This window comes from Spea bombifrons, chromosome 2 (assembly GCF_027358695.1).
Source record: "Spea bombifrons isolate aSpeBom1 chromosome 2, aSpeBom1.2.pri, whole genome shotgun sequence".
Classification (NCBI taxonomy): domain Eukaryota; kingdom Metazoa; phylum Chordata; class Amphibia; order Anura; family Pelobatidae; genus Spea; species Spea bombifrons.
The window spans coordinates 30,752,598-30,775,015 of record NC_071088.1 but is presented as its reverse complement, the minus strand read 5'-3'; the positions used below and the strand labels follow the sequence as shown (position 1 = coordinate 30,775,015).

Here is a 22,418-nt window from a genome sequence, read left to right as displayed (position 1 = left end):
GCCAGCTGGCAAAAAAAGTTCTTAACCAACAGGTGGCAGTAGATGGAAGCAGGAGACTAAGTTAAACCACTGGGTCAGAGGAAAGTGATGATACTGTAGATTGGTAGATTCGTGCCAAACTTTAAGGTTCTGTCCATTCGCCCAAATAACGAAAAATGAATGCAACATTAGATGAAAGAAACGAAAAACGAATTTGAAACTCTTTATTTTGTTCATTTGTTCTGTTGCCAAAGCCGCCATTTTAACTACACTAAGAGAAGAAGAATCTCACCATTTTGCTTGCACTAAAAGCAGGGACATTGTCTAATCAGCTCACTTTTGTCACATCATGCTGAGGGCTTGTCCAATGGCTGTGCTACATCTTTCAAAGAAAATAAAAGCAGACTAGTAATGAAGAGAGCTTATACAAGAGCAGAGCAGGCAGGGGATCCGTTCATTTAACTGTGGCCGCTTTATGTAACAACGCTGTGTTGCATCTGAGCATTTTACAGAGTGAGATTACAGTGTGAGACTTGGTGAGCCTCAGCCTGTCATTTCGTACAGTGTCTAAGACTCTATAAAGTTTTGATTTATTAAAGATCATTAATTTAATGATTGAACTTAATTGAGATCATTTAGCCAGTCCACTACTATCCTTAAACTTAACCCTATAACTCTAAGCTAATTTTGATCCTCTTTCTTCCATCCATTGGTCTCAAATTCCCAACTCAACTTCTTCCTCACGTTTATTTCTTGTTTCCATGGCAACCCAACAAACAAATGGGATTTCCGAAAATGAAAATGTTGGACGAATTTCGTCCTAACAGAAGACGGACAAATTTCCTCGAATACAAAGAAAACTTACCCCCTCCGAAAACGAACACAAATTTTCCGCAGGTGGCCAAGTCTAACATTTACCTACACTAATAGTTGGCAGTGAATGGAGGAAGAATAATTCAGTACAGTTAAAGACGGCTGCCACTAGATGGCAGTGTAGCTTTTCAATACATTGATACACACTACACGGATAAGTTGTAAGAAGTGACATCTCGAAAATAAGAAAACAAGGCAGATTTTGTGACATTCACTATACTGTACCAATAAAGTATAATTTGCTATTTTCTTCTATTCATGGCTTTAGAAAAGAATCCTTAAAAAGTCTTAAAAATAATTACCTTAAAATAACCAAGACAGCGCTTAAATTTTTAGCATAAATTAACCCAAGCAGTAATTCATTTCTATTTATTGCAATGACGATAGTAAAAAAAAATATTGCTGTGGATGCATGCTGTACTTGCTTCTGCAGTGTTGATTCATTAATTGCAGAGGGTTTTTTTTAATCATATTCTAGTTCTGATGAAATTCACATAACCATGCTTTTAAACTTGGAAAATGTAATCAATAAGACATTGGACAAAGCATTTTATTCAAATTGGCAACTGTAAGAAAGACAAAATTACGCTACATTAGCCCATATATATGTATAGTTAATATTTTTATTTAAGTAAAAATATGATTATGCAAAATTTTTATGACAGATTTTGTTTGGCTGAAAAAAGATGCCAAAAATAAAATGAGTAAAATTATAATATGAGAAATGCAAATAAATGAACATAATACAAATCTGAGTCTATTAAAGTAGATTCTGAAATGGAATCATAGTAAAGTAATTGCAAGATAGGATTCTGTTTAAGGCAGAAGCAACACTCAGACTTGTTTACAATAATTCAACCTCTTAATATGGGGCACAATCTATTTCAAATAAAAACAAACAAAATGTTTCTGCACAATAAATAATGCCAAAAATGTTTATTTTGACAATATTTCTAAAATAAGGGGAAAAAACAAAGAAAACAATCACTGTAAAAATCTATCTAATTTCTTTTGGATGTTATCAAAGGAGTATTTGCCCATGTAGTCAATATGTCCCTGCTCCCAATTTCTACGTTCCTCTTCTGTTCTTAGCTTTTCTTCTATCTCATGAATGGATAACTCCGAAGCAGACTGGGCCAGCTCAGCCTAGCAGAGGTATAAAAAGTAAACAAAATTACACAATTTTCAGAGATAGTACATGACGTTGCGGCCGTTGAGAAAAAGTTTGAAGAATTTGGTGATTTGAGAGGATATAAGATGCGCATACAACTGCATGCTATGATGCATTTAGGATTTCAGCAAGAGAGAGATGTCATTCGTTGCATTACGAGTCCTGCCAACAATGCATGAAGGGTAATTATAAGCTTTGTGCCTCTTAATTCCCCTGTCAGAGAGAATTCCGAGCACCGGTGCCGCACCGGTGCGGGGAACTCTGATCTCTGACAGCCGGGGAAGGTCTGCGCGATGGACGCAGACAACCCCAGCTGCTAGCCACACCTCCTTCTATAAGCTGTCCCGGCTACACACCGGGGACTCAGAAGCACCGGTAAGTGGGGTGGGGGGAGACAGGAGGATCCAGGTCCCCTGCAGACTAGTCGTCTCATAGTCAGACCTATTTGAGGTCTGATTATAAGACGAAACCGATTATAAGATGAGGGGTATTTTTCAGAGCATTTGCTCTGAAAAAAACCTTGTCTTATAATCGAGCAAAAACGGTATATATACACACATACTTATATAATATTTGTATTGGCAAAATGGAGTGTGTATTGGCAAAATGGAGTGGGGAAGTTCTGAATATAAAATATAATTATTTAACCATAAGCTTTAACTAATTTATTTATTTTCATTTCTGTTTTTTTTTTAAGAATAGTTTGAGAGGACAATGGTATTATGAGCTGTGAAACAGTGCAGAATGACTAAGTGGTCTCTTAAAATAGAATAGTACAGAATTTAATTAACCCTGCATTTATTATGCTAAATAAAGAAGAGATACCCGATACCTGATCATTATGCCCTGCAAAAAAAAAAAGTTATGTAAACCGTGCAAAATGTGCCAATAGTTATGTTAATGTCATTTAAAATACTGACAAAATGTGTAGATAAAATTTTATTTCCATGTATTTCACTGTGTATGACCTTAGCATACACAGTGAAACCCCTGCTGTATTGATAAGCAGCCTTAAGAAATACATGTACAGTCCCGTAATATACTGCTTGTGGTCCCATAAATGCATTGTGGACATAAAGAGGGACAATATATGAATATACTTATATAATACTTAATTAAGAATGGAATAACTGCTATATATTTGCTCATAAGCGACTAATATTATTGCCTAACTGAAGCAATTTGTAGAAAGTGGGTTCACCATACGCTCGGTCGAGGTTTAGGTTCCTGGGCATTAGCGTAGCGTGTGGAAAGCGAAAACAAAAATTGTTAGCGTTCACTTTTTTTTTATAAATAAAGGGATGGAGGGCGAGAAGTAAATGACGGCCAGCAGTCATTTACTTCTCGCCCCCAATATCTCTTTATTTATAAAAAAAAAAAATAAAGCTAACAATTTTTGTTTTCTCTTTCCTCGTCACAGCAGGCGGTTGATGTGTCCTTATCAGTCAAACAAGTTCTTGTAAGTTACAAAGATTGTGCTGGTGTGAAGGAAGGCAAGTTGGGCTCAATCCTCACCTGATCTCTGATATGGTGTGGTCAATGACCTTGGATGTGCCCACCAAGCTTAAGGTCAGCTGGTGGTTGGCATGATTAGGGCAGCGGAGGAAGCTGTCTGTATTTTTGGACGAGGGGGGGAGAAGGTGAGTACCCACTTTTCATGTTGGTGGTAACCAGAGTTATAAGGGGCCGTCAAGGACAATGTTTTGTGTGTTATATTTGTTATTTATTATTCATGTATCGTTTCGTTTGTTGTTTGATAAAGGTTTCATATTCAAAGTTTTGGGCTAACACAGTATATATTCATGTTGTTTAATAAAGCTATGACTTGTTTTATATCCAAGAAAGTTGCTAATGGGGGGTTTCTGGTTATGGGGGTTTAACCAGTTGATTAATTTGAATTCAGCTTGGTCCCCACTACCTTCATACATGTTAACATGTCACGTTCAACAGTTTCAAGTGTATTGACACAGACATAAAAAACAGAAAGTTTCCGAGATAAGAAAAGGAAACATTAATAGATAATATTGGCATCAAAAATGTCATTATATCTACAATCAGTAACAATTCCAGCTAAAAAAAAAAAATGAAAAAGGGCATTACGTAGGGCATACAAAATAATGAATTAAAGGGAAAGTATCACAATAATGTAATATTGTGATTTACCATGTATATAGCAATAGCAGGCTGTTTATTTAAATGCCTATATATTATTATTATTTTTTTAAATACTTGTTAGAGTTTATAATCAAAACAAGAATTTACAAAAAGATGTATATTGTGTGAATTAATAGTAATGTGACTCCACAAGGACGTAACAAGGAAAGCAAAAGTTTGGTTACAAAATAACAATAATTAAAAAAGCCAAGCAACACGGCATGATTACTTATCATTTTTTATCATTCGCTTCAATCTCTCTAGCAAAATTTGTATTGGCAAGGTGGCTTGAAATGAGAAAGGAAATATAGAAAGGAAGAAACAGGTGACTGGTGAAAACGTTGAATGGTTATACCATAGGAACGCTGTCCTGGGTTACAGGTTGTTCAGGGCTCATTTGGGTGGGGAGTTGTAAATCCTGGCCTTGAGCCGTGTCATCGAGTGTATGCTGATCACCATTATGATCTGGTAGCTAGAGAAATAGGCGTTAGACTCATAACCTATGATCTATTAACTCTTATACTGTGTGCGACCTGAACAGACACAAATGAAGAAGCTTCACGGAAAGAATGGCAACGCTGTCTTGTCTGCAGCCATATCTCCATGCAGCTTCTATTTCCTAATGTGTGCTACAGACACAGGAGAACATCATTTGCATGGAACAGTAACAACTTTCTAAATTATCAGAAACAGTCAAAGCCAAAAAAAAGAAGACTAAACAGTTAAATCCTTAATACATTTCTATCGTCAAATATGTGTTTCCAAATTCAACGATAGCTGACCTTGCCTTCTTCAGAACCTCATGATAACGCTGATGATTGTGTATAGAGACAATGCTTGATCATGTATTAAGAGATACATTCAACGAGCTTACGGCAACCATTTTGGAATTTTTAAAGAAACTAAATTATGCAGTAAGTTGAAAAGATTCCATAGTCTATGGAATATATTTTATTACTTTGAAACAGAATCTTTATGTGATAATAATAATCTCAATGAACTCACAATCTTCTCACAATATCCTTAAGATTTATAAGATTCCTAGGGCAGTTCAACAAATGCGGAATTCAACTCCCGCGATCCTTTGCCATACCAAAAGCAGATTTAATAAAATTGACATGGTTTGAACGTATTGATAGTGTGAGTCTAGCATTCCTGTTATATCACAAGCTTCAAAATCATTTACCTAATTCTACTATTCTATGGACCAACCTGTATTATTTTCTTCCATCTTTACCCTCGGATGTATTTCTCTTAAAAATAACAGTCACTTAATTGTTTTGCTTGGCTGTTTCTTTTGAATACCGTATTGGCCCGAATATAGGCCGCACTTTTTTCCCCCACTTTAAGTCTTTAAAGTGGGGGTGCGGCCTATATTCGGGGTCTAGCGCCCGACGCCCGGGACATGCAGTCCCGGGCGCCGGGCAGGCAGCGGGGTTAGGATACAGATCCCCCGCAGCGGTGCAGGGGACCTGTATCCTACTCTCTGATACGCTCAGACAGCCTCCCGTGCCAGCACTTCCCACGGGGGGGAGTACCGGCACGGGAGGTTGTCTAAGCGCATCGCACGGACGTTCACCGGCAGCGGCGATGCGCCGTTGCCGGTGAACGTGCGCACGATGCATTCTAACCCCCCCGACTTACCAGGGCAGACTCCCGGGTGTCTTGCAGGGCCGGCGGAAGACATCTATGCAATACGCGTATACAACTTCCGGTGCCGGCACTTCCGCTGAGTGCCGGCACCGGGAGTTGTATACACGATGTGCATAGATGTCCCCCTCCGGCCCCGTAAGACACCCGGGAGTCTGCTCTGGTAAGTCGGGGGGGGGGAAGGACAGAGTGGCAGCATATCGCGGGGAGGACAGAGTGGCAGCGTATCTCGAGGGGGGGGAGGACAGAGTGGCAGCGTATCTCGAGGGGGGGAGGACAGAGTGGCAACATATCTCGGGGAGGGGGAGAGGACAGAGTGGCAGCATATCTCGGGGGGGGGGGGCCAGAGTGAAAAACTTTTTCTTTAAAAAAGCACCAAACTTTTAGGGTGCGGCCTATATACGGGGGCGGCCTATATCCGAGCCAATACGGTATAATGCAAAGCTTTTCTATTTGCAAACATCTGTAATTTTTGTGATCTAAATGTAGAAACATAGAGTTTGACTGCAGCTTTGGCCGATGTGGATTCAGCTACTCTGGAACAACTGGAGCAGAAACCCAGCAGTGGTATCAAATGCCAGGAGGTAAAAACTAATAACATAAACTATGTTAGCTCTAGCCATCCTATATCCACGTACAGACAATCACTATCTGATCCATGTAATGCCTAAGTGAGTAATTAATCCAGAAAACAAGAATTTAAGTGGCACAGCTCAGCATGCAATTGAACTTACTGTCTTCTCAGTGCTCTCTATGGGGACTTCTTGAGAGGAGACGGAGGGTGGATTGTCATTCTTCACTAAGAGCTCAATCCTTCCGAAGTGGTGTTGCTGGCAAATGATTCATAATATAAATTTATAATGCAACTTGATTGAAAATTAAAACAGTGAACATCTATGCTATACTTTTGTCTTAGTCCACTTAATAGGCACTAATATGTTCCCAGGCAAAATACCTTGCGATAGTATGATGGCTCATGTTATTTCTACTGGCTCACATGTATATCAACATATAAAAACTGCCCTGCATTTTCTCCATTATATATCATGACACAAACAATGTATATTAAAATAAACATGTCACCGGTGTCAAGTGTATTACATCCAGAGACAGTACTCATTTTATGGACAGATCAAATAATCCCACCACTTTCCTTGACAAACTAACAGCAAAAAATTTCAGAAGATTTGCCAAACACAAGTTGTTTTGCCATCAACAGTATTCCAATAAACTAACCTAGTGAGGGCCAGTCTTCTAGAATCCAAAAACCATAAAACATATTTACTTACGTGTTCACTACTTGTACCTTCAAGCCCTTCTTTCTCTGCTAATAACGGCAGAATGTCAGAAATGTAAATCTCCCACCACAGGACGAGAAAAGGCAGATGCTGATGCCCACTTAACGATTCCTCCTCCACAATCCATTTGGTCTGTGGGTTGTATTTTAAGTTCCACGGCTTTGGTGTACCAATAAAATGAACCACCTTTGCCTCGGAGCCAAATCTAGTGGGTGCAAACAGACTCAATATTTACATATATATATATATATATAGCTTAATACAATGGTTTACGTTTAATGATCTATGTTATACTATTATTTTTGTTTTCTTCTTCCAATTTTGGTTATGATATGAGTGGGTGCCCATATTACACATTTTATTTACATTAGCGATAAGGTGATAACTTGTAGAATTTCTCTCCACATGTGTTAAAGCAGGCTTTTGCAGCCTTTCTTTTAAAGAAAGCTATTTAATTAATGAACAATTTTAAGAGCTACTATTAAAATGCATTGAAAAAAAGAGACCTTTTAGGGATTAAGAATCTATTTCAAACATACCGTGCGTTACTCCAAATACGGAAAGTGCTTGCCTGTCCACAGCTACTCAGTTGGAGCTACCAGAAGCTTATGAACTACTTGACTAATACCACAATCATATGGTTGCACATTAAAAATGAAAACAAACAATCAATTACTAGGAAACGATCAACTTCCTGAAATGAATTAGTGTAAGCAATGGTACTTACTGTTTAAAAGCTGGTCTGTAGGTATAGACGGAGCTTATGCTCAAGTTATAGACAAAAGGTAAGTGTTTGCTGATATCGGAGGTAGCCCAGTTACTGAAGAAACTATTTAATAATCCTTGGTCACCTCCTTTGGGAATGAAAGACAAGAGACAATTTTTTTAACCACATGATGTTGATAACACCATGATTCTCACACCAAAAGGCCACTAATATTGTAGAGGAATCTTCTGTGTGCATGTCCTGTGTTTATCTGTTAAATACATACCTGGGAACTCTCCGGGTTTGCCTGGAGATTGCCGTGTGAAGCACCGCTTCTCCGGTTCTCTGGGTCAAGAACCGAATTATCCAGGTCGCGGGGTCTTGACACGCCCTGCTCCCCGCCCATTTTCAATTTAAATGGGGGTGCTTCCCCTGAAATCAGCGGGACCGCCCCCAACATGAGTGGGACCACCCCCGACATCAGCGGGAGCGCCCACCGACATCAGGGCCGCGTCCCGCAAGGGAAGGCTCCGGGTAGTCGTAGCCCAGAAGTTCCCAGGTATGGTTATATAAGGTCTCAGTGGTGTTATAAAGTCTACATGAGGATCATAATGGACCTTGAGGCTCTGCTTCTCTTTCTGATGGCCAAGCAGCATGGGGTAAACAGAGCTCTATCTATTATGTTAAATATCTCTCTTCTTTGCTCCAAGCCAGCAGAGAAAGATATGTAGAAACATTTAATCTCATGGCAGACAAAAACCATTTGGCTCATCTAATTTGCCCATTATTTCTGCTGTTAAAACAAACCTTAATCTGTCTTTGGTCTGGTTTTATATTGAGGATAACCATTTTCCCATCCCACGCGTTTTAATTTTTACTGTATTAAGCTCTACCATATCTGCTGGGAGCTCTTCCCTATATTTACCTCCCTCTCAGTGAGGCAAAATGCCTCATTTACATCTAAGCAACTAACATTTTTCCTCCTCTGTAACATACCTATGGTATTGCGAGCAAAGATGCTGACGAGCCTACTGCTATTGAGTTTGGAGAGCCCTCTACCCCTTTCTGTATAAACACCAAGAATTGGGATGTCATCTTGTTGAGGACATCGATGAAAGTGGTGTTTAAAAAGAAGCAGCTGGCAAAAAAACAAAAATGTTCATGCACATCGACCTCTAATGTTCTACCCTTCTATAAACTGTGGGAATAGAATAACACTGACATCTTGTGGTTAGGTTAAGAGTAGATTAAACATCATCACATTTATTCTCAAGAAACTCAACCTAGGCATGAAATATATTTTACCCTTTTTGTAGCTACTCATCCTCATGTGATTTATAGCTTTTGAGTCAGGATTATACCCCAGCACGCCCTAAGCCTGCAGCCTGCCCATTAGGGTCATGCCTCGAATAGGGCTTCAATTTTGGTGCTCGCTAATGCAAACAGGTTCCTTGTCCAGCCCGCTACTTGTCAAATTATGCCTCTGATTATAATTATTAGGTTCTTAATACTGCAGCTACCTGCCTACTATCCTATGTTCAAACAATGCATCAAAGACATCAAAGACATTTGATAAAGATAAGAGAAAGTGTTGTTGATTGTCTTAGCTGCTGACTGGCATCTCCTACAGAATTTTTTTAAGTTGCCGCAAGTGAAAAGGGAGAGTGCTGCCGCATATGAGATACAGTCATGTCCATAACTATTGGGACAGTAACACAATTTTCACAAGTCTGGAACCCATGGCTATCATCTAATTTTGGGTTTCCTCCTTACATCAGCTTTGCCAGACCTTTAATGCAGCTGTCTTAAGTTTCTGTTTGTTCGTGGACCTTTCTGCCTTCAGTTTAGTCTTCAGCAAGTGTAAGGCATGTTCAATTGTGTTGAGGTCAGGTGACTGAATTCGACATGGAAGAATATTCCACTTCTTTGCCTCATAAAGCTCTTTGGCTGTATGTTTTGGGTCACTGTTCATCTGTTCTGTGAAGCACCATCCTAACAGTTTTGCAGTTTTTGCTCTAGTCTACTGTAGTCTTCCTATTTCCTTGGCTTACCAGTGGTTTGCATCTTGTGGTAAACCCTCTGTATTTGGTTTCGTAAAGCCTTCTCTTGATCGTAGACCTACCTCCTGGAGAATGTTTTTAACGTGGCTAGATTTTGTGAAGGGTTTTCTTTTCCACCAAGGAAATAATTCTGCAACCATCCACTACAGTTGTCTTCCATGGTCTTCCAAGCCTTTTGGTGTGGATAAGCACCAGTGTGCTCCTTCCTTTTCCGTACATCATTTTTTTATTTAGACATTCCTAATGCTTTTGCTATCTGGTGGGTTTGGTTTTCAAACTAATGATGGTCTGCTTTATTTCCACTGACAGCTCCTTGGACCTCACATTGAGAGTTTCCAAATGCATATTCCACATTTGGAATCATCTCTTAACCTTGCAACCGCTTATTTTTTTAATGAAGGGAACAACTAACATATGGCCATGAAACAGCTTCTCAGTCAACTGTCCAATTACTTTTAGTCCCTTGAAAAGGAGGGGACTATATTTAACACATGTTGTAATTCCTAAAGCATTTACCCATTGTAGATGTAAATACCCTCAAATGAAACCTGGAAGTCTGCACTTCAATCAAACCTTGCTTTATTTCAAATCCATTGTGGTGGCATTCACTGTCCAAATATCCATGGACCTGAATGTATATGGTTTCCTAATGCATCTCACATGTCGTAGACAATTGAATGATTAAAATATCTACAATGAACTAGAAATCTCTCCCTCTGATCGGGTTACTAGACCAGCATAAACAATATATATATTTGTATACATGTGTATGGACACCCACCGTCAAAGCTGCCATGGTTTTCTGCATACTGAAGAAGATGATCAAAGGTTTCAAGAGATGGTCTGAAGACAAATACACCACTGTTAAAACAATCTGGCCATCCAGAGTCAGGAGCTGCCGAAAGTTCCTCACGATCAAAGAGTTCGTCAATGTTACATAGGGCCTGGATTCAAAGAACATTGGATATTTTTTTAACAAATAATACATTAGAAGGCAAAATAAAGATCAAATTCTAATACACAAAACAAACAACAAATGAGAAAACGGCAATCTATGGGTAACAACATTTCTCTCCAAATGGTACAGATCTGCAGCTCCTATGATACCCTTGTCTTTATAAACCAGGTTTATATACGCATGCATAAGCATACCCAACATAAGTTATGATGGGTAAAGGTGATGGAAAACTCCTGCACATAAAATTAAGGGGGTAGCAAAGGCATTACTAAACATTCATCCACTTCCACCAGGCAAGCCAGAAGACCTTTCTAGCAGAAATCTTGTAGTGCTACCACCACTGGGTAAGTATATGTCAATAAGGCCAACTATCATCACCTTTTGCCTCTATATCCACTTTATACATGGACTCCTTGGAACAAAGCCTGGGACAGAGGTGCAGAACCCAGATCACCACTCATGGACAGCTGTTTTGTCCTTATGAGATTGGATACTGGCTTGCCTGGTTGATGTGAATGAGTGTTTATTAATGCCTCCACTTCCTTATGTTGTGTGTGCTTCATGTATTGCTCCAAGCCTCAAGCAGTACGCTAATATCCAATCTCATGCTGATGCATCCCATTAAGGGTGAAACAGCAAATGTGCTAAACCATATGTGCCACGTCTGAATTATCATACACTGCTTTTACTGTATTTCTGAGCTTCCATTAATCTGAAGTTGTACTGTGCGTATTGCCCCGTGCTGCGTCACAGTACTGCTTATTGCAGGGGTTTCAACCTGCGGCCCTCCAGCTGCTGCAGGACTACATCTCCCATAATGCTCTTTCAGCTAAGGGCCTGGCCAAGGACTATGGGAGATGTAGTTCTGCAGAAGCTGGAGGGCCACAGGTTGGACACCCCTGGCTTATTGTCTATCTGATTTTACTAATGTTTATATTGATGATGCTTTTGTTTTTGTGCAAATCATACATACCATATATTGTATATTTAAAAGAAACTTCTGCACCTTTGTCACGGACTTGTGTAAGCTGCGTAAAATGCAGCTCTTTTGTCATTTCACATTTTGAATGCAAATCCCAAAGTTTTTAATCCAGTACTTACAACTGTATCTGCGTCCATGTACACGCACTTTGTGTATTGAGTGAGAGTCCAGCACTGAAGTTTGGTGAAAGTTATTCCAAGTTCTGGTCGCTTCAATAAAGACAAACGTACCAAATCAGCACTGTCTAAAACATCCACATCAACAACCTCATCAAAAATGTTTGGAAGGATTTGTCTGAAAAGAAGTGAAACTGGTAAATATATTTATGCAGTGCATTGAGGTGGTTGTCTTTGATGTGATGAAGGGTTCCTTGAGGTGTGAGAGATTTAACATGTTACTGCACAAGAATGAGTAGAAAGTGGACTTCCCTGGTCAATCCTACACACTGACGAATTCATAGCATGTGTATCTGGGAGGTCATAATAAAAAGCTTTTTAATCACAGTTTACCACTTTGCAGTATGAAGGGCAATCTTCAGGAGAAGCTCATCGGGGTTCACCTTCATAACGAGTTAGATGAAAGGTTCACTTGCAAACTCCCAAATTAGGAAATACTTCTTACTGCTCATCAAAGGCCAGCTCTAGCCTGAGCAAGTACAGGAAGGCATATTTTCTAACGCCAATAACCATGGGCTAATTTGCATGCAGTAAAATTCTTATCTTTTGAGTTCTTTGAAGAGCAAAAGGTGTGTCTAGTTGTCCCAAAGTAGAAAATGATGGAAGTCATTTTACATTTTAGGGACCGTAGAGCACTCTTCTTCATATGGAATGGCAAGCATTTGGAATTTAATCTATCTTTAGAGAACATATCATATATAGTTTTTAAATCACACCCACAGTATTACATGTATCTGGCTGGAAACCAGCCATTACAAAATTACTGAGGAAAAGACCTCTAAGGTCACAAAAATGTATGTGCCTTATGTGACATCTTTTTCTATGTTGGCCCAATAAAACAAATTTATTTTTATGATGTTTATGTTTTGTGTCTTTGTATCTGCTATATACATATTGTAGTCGTTCATAATCTGCACTTATAAGCTTGGCAGCTATGGGTTCCTGTATAGATCTTTTACTGTTGCACTTTCATATATTTATATTTAATATATTTATATATCATATTGGCCCATTACAAGACATTCAGTAACTGGCCCCAGTCCACACTACTAAATACCATGCTGCCCGGCATCCATAACCAAATAATGAATAACCCATCACATACCTCATCCTACTTGAAACTTGAGATGTTATCATTATGACCAGTTTTCGGCTTGTTTTATGGTTTCTTAGTGTTTTCCCAAGAACCATGGCTCCTTGGCAGTACAAGTCATTTGTGGCAAGGGTCACGAACGCTTGGTCTGTTACTAAAAAGTATACATATACATAAATACATTTTTTAATGCTATGGCGACTTTGAATATCAAAGGTTACAACATTACATGACTGCAAACTCGCATCCATTTGACTTTCTCACAAATAGGTTTTTATTTTACTATAGAACCTGTCAATGTATTCCACAAAAAAAAACAAGTAAAACCAAAACAAACTACATGTTAACTAATATACTAAATAATAACTTATCTTTAAACTAAAACAATATATTTCACAACCAAACCCTTATCTTCTATGGCTTCAACTGCTTTGCATCACTAAAACAAAAGCCAAAACTCAACAATTTGGCCCTGTATAATGCCTACTTAATCAGTGAGGTTTCTGGAAAGTCACCTTAAAGGGACAGTTAATTCTCACTAATTGAGCTACCTGCCACCTACGTTTCTCGTCACTTTACAGTGGCAGAAAAGCACGCACATTGAAATCAATGGCAATTAGCTCCACTCATGTGCATAGGGGTCTCAATAGACCCCTTACAGCAGTTCATGGCAAGTCAACACTGGCTGGCTGTAAGTATTTCACGTGCCAGGAGATGAGTCCGGCCAAACACATCTTCTGCATAGAAAATGGCTGGGGTCAAGGAAAGGGGCATATACATAATGAGGGTCTCTGCAAAATCCCCCATGCATTTGCAAGAGGGACACCACAAACATGTAAAGGGACCTCAGTTCAGCTTTTCCAGGGTTTGCCAGGGTTGGCCCTTCTTACCACACTACCTTAGACTACGAATTTATTTATTAGACCCCAATGCTATATTTATTTTAGAATATAGCTCCCACTGTGAGGCTGGTCATAGCTGTTGAGTTACTTAAGCTTTAAGTCTAAGAAAATAAATGTATTATTAGCAATCCAGCCTCGTGCCATGAGATGCTTCTCCCAGAAATAGAATTTTAGAAGCACGTGCCTGAGGAGCCGGTCCTTGCCAAGTCACCCAGTAATAAATCAATTGAGTAATTGACTACACAGAAAGCCCCAATGTCAGTAATGGCAGTCCTATAGATACTGGTGGCTACATGTGTCTTAGTGGTGGCCCCAATTCTCAAAATCAGAGCAGCCCTCCTGCCTCCCTTGCCAGCCCTCCTCTGATTATATCTGATAACTATTCTTTTTTTGAATAGTTTATACAATCAGGTCTTGACATTAAATCATGAAACATTTTCAGTATTCAGGTATAAAGGTCAAACATAAGACTCTCGCGTGATCTCTGCACGCATCCGAAATGTAACCTATTTTTAGAGAACGTTCTCAAGCAACATCCACAAAATAGCATCTATAAATCAGAAACTACAGTGTACAATTTTTACAGTTTTCAAAATTATAAACACAAAACAAACATTAACAGTATCTCAGTTGACTGTATGAAATCCAGCTGGCCGTTGGACATTTTCTACAACTCAACAAAATCACTATTGTAGTACATGGTGCAGATCTTCACCATCTTCACAGCTTTTACAGGACTGAATTTATTTATTACACCTGGTGTAGTTCTTGTTGAGACATTTAATTTATATGGTTCCCCTCTATGAAATCTGTACACAAGCTTGCCGGCTTGTGGCATGATAAGGCCATGGCATTTTTTTACAGTCAATGGTCCACACAAGCCTATAACAACAAATACATACAAGAGTCTACCTTGGTTTATATTATTTGATAAATAGGCTTTGGATCATAAACCCGTGATGCTTAAAGTCCAACCATCATTTGTACCTTAATACATATGATAGCTGCATGGTCCCTTTACATTTTTGTGTAGTCCATAATGCAAATACATGAGGGGATTCTGTAGATCCCCCCCCCCTAATTTCCACCTTTCCACACCCTTCAGCTAAATGATCTGCTGGAGATGTGTTCGGCCAAATAGATCTCCCTGCATGTGACATACCCAACTCCAGTCAGCCCAAGTACTAGCTAAGGTGAATGGTGCATGCAGGGATCTGTTCAGAATCCTATCCGCAAGAGTGGAACGTGCTCCAGTTGATTTTAATAGGAGCATCTTCCTGCCACTGATTGACTGCTTCAAGCAGCCAATCATTGGTAAGAACAGTAGAACCAAGGAAGAGGAACACAGCCTCTTCACTGTCAGGTAAGTGCTTGATTTTTATCTAACATTTTGTGTTGTTTTGGAACAATGTATACCAAAATACAGTGTTCAATAATATGCATTATTCAGTAGTGGGGTTGTCGGGGACATTATACTGTCCATTTAGTGTATGACCATACTCATAGAATGTATTTAGCTTTGGAGCCATGTAAAGGCTCAAGATTGTAAGCTTGCGAGAAGGGCTCTCTGCACCTAATGTATCGGTTTGTCTTAGTCTATCAATTCTCGTCTTGCGTAGATTGTTGGCGCTATATAAATAAAAGATAATAATAATAATAATAATAGTAAAGGAGTGAATTTGCCAAGGGTTTTATTTTGAAAAGTCAAAATGGGTTTTCTACACCAAAATAGGTACTTGAAATTCGGAAGAACAACATGGCCATCATGACTCTGAGCTCCTGAATCTGAATTTGAGACTTAACCCATGGGACCTTTGCTATGGTCTCAATTATGTTACAGTTTGTGACATCATTATTTTTATTATGTTTGGAACAGCATAAAATACTGAAGATCTACTTCCTTCTACATAAAGGTGATTGGCAGAACTGTAATCGTCACACTCTTACCATTAGGACTTTGCTACTAACTTTTAATTGCTCTAAACAACACAACAGTCAACCTTATTTTTATTGTAAGAGGAGCATGTCTGTGTGTTGATTCTAGCAAGCTAAAGTCTCCAGTAGGAATCTGTGTTATTTAAAAATTGTCATGATAAAAGTCACACAAATCTATATATTGACCACATTACATGCATTTGAGTGCATTAATAAAATAACTACTTTGTTTCCATACATTTTTAACTTTTACTGCTGCTTTTCTGTTACACACATTAAATGGGCACTCTAGACATTATATGCTCTTTAATACATATGATAACTGAGCGGTCCCTTTAAATTTACATATGGTACCCACTGAAAACAACCCTATATGCATTTGCCCCCCCCCCACCAGCTGAACAGTCAACTCCAGTGAAGGCTTGGCCACTGGATTTCAGTGGGATCATTTTCCTGCCCCTGATTGGCTGCTTGAACCAGACAACCAGTGGCTCTAAACAGAGGGGCTTCAGAGCTGCAGCTTCTCTTAAAGGTAATTTTTTAATGCAGGTTTAATATGTATTTGTTGTTTAGGCGGATGCAGAAAGAAGGTACAGTATGTAACACATGTTGAATGTAAGATATAAATAATTTTATAACATTTTTGTGTGAAGCAAGTATAATCATAGCTTACATGCCAATCAATAAGTCATTATATGAAAGAACACCCTACTTACCAGGCATTTTGATAAACTAATTTAGATTTTGGAATGACAGAAATAAAAATCTGTCCTGTCACCGGGATTGGGGAAGTTTGCGGTTATTCACAGAAGGTAGTTTTCTAAAGGAATAAATAAATAAATTAAAAAACAGGTCACCGTCTCCAGGTATATATATATATATGTAGAAAACATATTTATGAGTAATATTATATATTATTTCTCAACTCATACAGCATGCAGCAGCCCCTACTCTACTGCAAGTTATAGATCAAGATTTGCTCCTCATTAAAAACAAATTCAATAAAATCAAATCATAATAAAATACCAATGTAAGAAAAATATACAGAATAAAAGGCATAATATAAATAATAATATACACAATAAAATACAATGCAGCCCTAATAATTAAAATTCCATTTTCTTTTATACATTTTTTAGCAGGTCTCAATATTTTTTTTTTAAATAATTCTACGTTGATTCTTAGGAGCTCTAATACCGGTTGTGAGACAATCTGTCACTTATTTTGTGCAGCTTTATCCTAAAAATGTTAACATACTCCATGCAACCCCATTATACAACTATTTAACTGTTTCAGAGCTAAACAGCACACCTGAACATGGAGCTAATATATATTTTAAAATACAGTACAATTTTTTTTAACCCTTTCAGTGACCAGGAGGTGTTCATTATAAAGAAATAACCTGCCATAATCCTCCAGTGCTGAAGGGGTTAAAATGGCATAGATCTCTCTCTCTCTTTGCCATTAGACTTTGAAGTTGACTTTTCCAGAGGACTTATTTTAACTGACACGCCCCATTCATGGAATGATATGGTTAATAACATGTACATTAAGTAGATACCACCAACTAGTTCTAGATCTATGTTCTTTATGGGGGTTTTTTTTATACAATCATCTGCTTTCACTTGACTCTCAAAGAGTTAAGCTAGCCTTAGAATGATTATGTTAGTGTTGGATTCATTCTGCACACTGCTGATAAGCCACCCACTGCATTCTGTACCAGGCACTCCAACACCAAGCACTCTTTTCTCTCTGATCTAACTAAAATCACATACAATTCTAGAGCTCTAGAACCCTGTGCATGCAAACTAATTAGAATTCCATATGATTCCTATATAGGGTACAGTATGTATTCCCAGCCCAACCCCTCTGCCTATACTGATCTGCTCAGTGACTGCAGCCAGCGATCATGCATTCAGTATTCGGGGTACATTGCATTTTGGATCATCTCCGGAGACCTCTTTTGCAGTGAGTCCTCCAGATGCCCTTGATTGCGGATCTCGGTTAGGGGACAGTGACACAAACTGCAGCTACAAGGCTGTCCCCCTGCTAGCACAGAAACCTGTGACGTCAGACAGGGGGCAGGAGGGAGGGTGTGGGGGGAATGGCAAGAAAGAAAGGGGCGGGTCCTGAGTGGGCAGCCCGAGGCGGGGTAAGTGTGGGCAACTGGAGGTGGTGGTGAGTTGGCGAAACAATTCGTGTGTTCACGGGGGGATCCCCACTGGCTAGAAACTGAGTGTAAATATGTAAGCTACAGAACTAAAAGAAGATACCACTTGTTTTATAAGCTGTACAGTTAGTGTTATGCTAAATCATTAATACATTTGCATTGCATAGCTAGCAAGTGTCTCTCTTTATGAGGGACAGTCCCTCTCTGCAAAAGACCCCACCCCTCCCAGTGCTTTACAGCTTTAAAACTTACAAGAATGTGCAGGGGCGTACCTAGAGTATTTGGCACCCGTGGCGGATCCTGTATGTGCCCAAACCCCCCCCCCCAATTAATGTTGGCAAGAATATTTATTTCCCTTCCCTGCAGGAATGTTTCCTCACTGAACCATTACAAATGAATCATTCAGCCTACTGAACTCATTCATCCGGATCATTGAAAAGAATTGGTTCAAAACAACGATTCGTTCATGAACCGGACCTAACTAATACAGTGTGCGGAAGCGACAACAGTAAGCTGTGGGCACAAGTAAGACCGGGCACCCCCCCGATGAGTGGCACAGTGGTGGGCAGCCCACCTGTCCTCCCCCTCTAGGTATTCTACTGTGAATGTGTATAGAAACTACATAAAATGTGTTTTTAAATTAAATTGTGTAAATAAAATACATAATTGTAAAGGCCTAAAGGTCACAGAAGAAATTTTGGTAAACTCCACCCCTAGTCATGCCTCTAACCACACCCCTTTAAACACACTGTCCCGCTTTGGCCGTTTCAAATGTTGGAAGGTAAGTAAGTTGTTATAGGCTAGCTTTGGGACTCCAGAAATCCATTAGGCTCCTGGATACACACAGCCACGTTACGTTTGTCTACTCCACATACTGTAGGCTCAGGAAAAGGGTTGAGCCCTGGCGCTTTAACAACTTTCATGCCAATTAGATGGAGTTGAGTCTGGGAGGTGAGTTAAAGGTCCGTATTAGTCGCTGGCAGGGAGCTCTTCCGGCATCAACCAATGAAGGAGCAACCAATAGAATCGCTCGCACGGACCTTTAACTCCTGGAACCTCCGAAGGCCAAGTTCTGCTGTCAGGAGTTAAAGGTGTGTACGAGTGACTCTATTGGTCACTCGTACGGACTTTTAACTCCTGGAGCGGGGAGACCAATGATCTCTCTGCTGCGTACAGCGTTAACCCCATATTAACCCTTTCTAAAAAAAAAAAAAAAAAAAACATGAAGATTGTACATGAATATTCGCCCGAACCGGCAAATATTCATGGAATATGAAGATTTTCTTCCCCACGAAGACGAACACGAAGAGTTGGCTGGCGCCCAAGTCTACTTAATAATCTGTTGGGTTTTCACAAATATCACAGCGGGGTAGGAGTCTGTGAAATGGGGGGCTAGAAAACACAAAGCGAATAGTAGGGATCACCTAGAGTTTGAAGCTGGGAAGCAAAGTGTGTATGGAGTTGTGATTGAAGAACACAGGGTGTAAAAAGGAGAAAAGACTGAGAATCGAGAGGAAAGAGAACAGTTGACTCGGAAAGGTTGGTGAAAGGGGTTAAAATAAACTAAAAGTAACATACAGTGCTGTGAAAAAATATTTGCCCTTTTCGGATTCCTTTTATTTTTGCTTATTTGTCATATTTAAATGTTTCAGATCCAACTAGCTTTAATATTAGACAAAAACAAAGCAAGTAAAAACAAAATGCTCACTTTATTTATTGGCGGTAAAGAGTTAATCAGAACCTATATCGCCCATGTAATTGCCCCTAAACCTAACAAGCAGTTGTGGCACCCTTGGCGGCAACAACCGCAATCAAACGTCTTTGATAAATAGCAACAAGTTTTTTTTACATCACCGTGGAGGAATTCTGGCCCATTTTTCTTGGCAGTATTGTTTTAGTTCAGCCACATTGGAAAGTTTTCAAGCATTACCTGCCTTTGTAAGGTCATGCCACAGCATGTCAATTGGATTCAAGTCAGGACTTTGACTATGCCACTCCAAAACATGTTTCTTTTAAGCCATTTAGAGGGAGGGGTGTGTGTGTGTGTGTGTGTGTGTGTTTTCATTGTCCTGCTTAATAACACAACCGCGCTTGAGACTTAGGTCACAAACAGATGGCCGAATATTCTCCTTCAGGATTTTCTGATACAGCAGATTTCATGGTTCCATCAATTATGACAAGTCGCACAGGCCCTGAAGCAGCAAAACGGCCCAAGACCATCACACTACCACCACAGTGTTTGACTGTTAGTATGACGTTCTTATTGTGGAATGCTGTGCTAGCTTTACATCAAATGTAACAAGACCCAAAATGCTCCACTTCAGTCCACAGATTATCCCAAAAGTCTTGGGGGTCATCAAGATATGTTTTGGCAAATGTGAGTCAAGCCTTTGTGTTCTTTTTGGTTCTGAGTGGGGTTCACCTTGCAACTCTCTTAATCATGGACACTGACCTGTAAAGTAAGGCCTTCAGTTCTTTACATGTAAGAATGGGTTCTTCTGTGACATCCTGGATGAGTCTCTGATGCGATCTTGAAGGAATTTTGGTAGGCTGGCCACTCCTGGGAAGGTTGACCACTGATCCAAGTTTTCTCCATTTGTAGATAATGGCTCTTTGGTCTCTGGAATCCCAGAGCTTTAGAAACGGCTTTGTAGCAATTTCCATAATTATAATTGTCAATGACTTTGTTTTTCATCTATAAATACACACACAGATGTTTTCCCAGGCTTTTCTTTATTATAAAATGTTATAGTACCAGATTTTTTGGGGTATGGTGTTGAATAATGGCAAAAGGTGGGAAGAATATTAAAATATGACAAAAAAAGGACAAGAAGCAACAGTCAACATTTCACATCACAAGTACAGCAGTTGATGGTACATAAGGAGCAGGGAACCTATAGTGCTCTAGGTGTTACACTGGTGATCTACCTGTTGGTTACTCTTAATGTGGAACATTACCTTAGTTTATTTGAACGTATATCAAATTCCTGCTTCATGTATATGTTACTAACATGTGAAATTCAGACTCTGTATACCATGCTTGACTGCTTTAAATAAAGTGTAGAATCTGGACATTTTTCTTGTTACCTGTGCATTGTACAGAATGCCTACGCATTGTACACAACATATATGCAGCTTCAGGCAGAGTATGAAATCCAACACCAAAATTATTTTTTACTATTTTATGTTTTTTTTTTTTACCTTGTTAAAAATTTATTTTGTTTATAGTGGTTTGTAAAAACAAAAATCTGGATTAAAACATTGTTTTTTTTTATATTGTGCCTGGGTACCATCTGGCATTGTGCACAATTCATGTGTGCAAGCCCTGCTCAGGCTCTGCACACAATACCGGATTCTGCCTGTAATATACACAGTTCAATGCTGTATTACAGATAGCATTGGTAGAACATATATTTTTGATGATTATGTATCGTTTTCCACTTTAGACAAGCATTAATTTTTTTTTACCACAGTAGCAGAAGTATTTATTCTCTATTAAATGCTTATAGGGTTTGTCAACTAATTTTATATTTTTCCACTAAGAATTGTTTTTGTTTTTTTCTTTTTTTTCCCCAAACACCATATTGCATTTCACAAAAAACGCTATATCGGACTTAACTACTGACGGAATCATCTAAGGCAGATTGAGTTGACATGCTAGGTGCTCAATGTCTTTATGTTCTAAACCAAGAGACTATAGAATCCATTTCACACAAGTGAGTATGACCTTCTTCCTAACTTAATGGAGTCACTGATTGAAACCATGATCCCATAGAGAACGTGAGGAACTAGAACAGCACTTCTTCTAAAATTGCCTTATAATCAAAGCTAATTATCATTTACTAAAGAGATGTAGATGCAATTTTGGAAAACAGGTTAAGGCACTGAGGTATTGTTTACCATCTGCTGTTTGTGGGACTAGTAATTAGGTAGGCAAGAGAGAAAACCACAGTGTGGTCACTTATAACTTTATATTTGTCTCTCGATATTATATTTTAAATTCTAAAACATTTTGGAAGGGATGCAGCTATAAGATTGCTACGTTCTTAAACTTAACACCATCCAGCAACAGTTGCAAATCTGTGTTTATAAAGTTCCTATAGGTATGTACTTATAACTAAAATAAGATTATATATATATATATATATATATATATATATATATATATATATATATATATATATATATCTTACCTAGTGTCAACTACAAAGTTAACAATCATATTAAGTTAAATGTTTAAGAATCCCTACCTTCTCTTCCAAAGGACCTTATACACACTGGCATATAATAAAAGAAAACAATTCAAGAATC

At 38.9% G+C, this 22,418-nt stretch overlaps 1 protein-coding gene across 3 annotated transcripts; it reads right to left on the bottom strand.

The window, feature by feature from the left end:
• Window positions 1-1,377: 1,377 nt before the first annotated feature.
• GYG2 (glycogenin 2) lies at window positions 1,378-18,035 on the bottom strand. 3 transcript variants are annotated; one of them, XM_053457373.1, is made up of 10 exons: window positions 17,896-18,035; window positions 16,654-16,757; window positions 13,113-13,254; window positions 11,951-12,125; window positions 10,673-10,835; window positions 7,853-7,979; window positions 7,117-7,330; window positions 6,562-6,657; window positions 4,533-4,649; window positions 1,378-1,998 (listed from the first exon to the last, which is right to left on the bottom strand). In XM_053457373.1, exons 2-10 carry the CDS (start codon window positions 16,658-16,660, stop codon window positions 1,837-1,839), a joined length of 1,203 nt encoding a protein of 400 aa, XP_053313348.1. In that variant the 5' UTR covers window positions 16,661-16,757; window positions 17,896-18,035; the 3' UTR covers window positions 1,378-1,836. The 3 variants fall into 3 exon arrangements, with proteins under 3 accessions (XP_053313348.1, XP_053313349.1, XP_053313350.1); XM_053457374.1 differs by lacking the exon at window positions 17,896-18,035 and adding an exon at window positions 17,869-17,885; XM_053457375.1 differs by lacking the exon at window positions 4,533-4,649.
• Between the last annotated feature and the right edge of the window lie 4,383 nt (window positions 18,036-22,418).

Bases quoted from the DNA above. Each gene is read 5' to 3' on its own strand.
- GYG2 (XM_053457373.1), bottom strand. The intron at 12,126-13,112 runs GTATGTGATGGG...ACTTCTTTTCAG, and splicing joins CAAGTTTCAAGTAGGATGAG to ACAAATCCTTCCAAACATTT. The intron at 7,331-7,852 runs GTAAGTACCATT...TGCACCCACTAG, and splicing joins TACAGACCAGCTTTTAAACA to ATTTGGCTCCGAGGCAAAGG.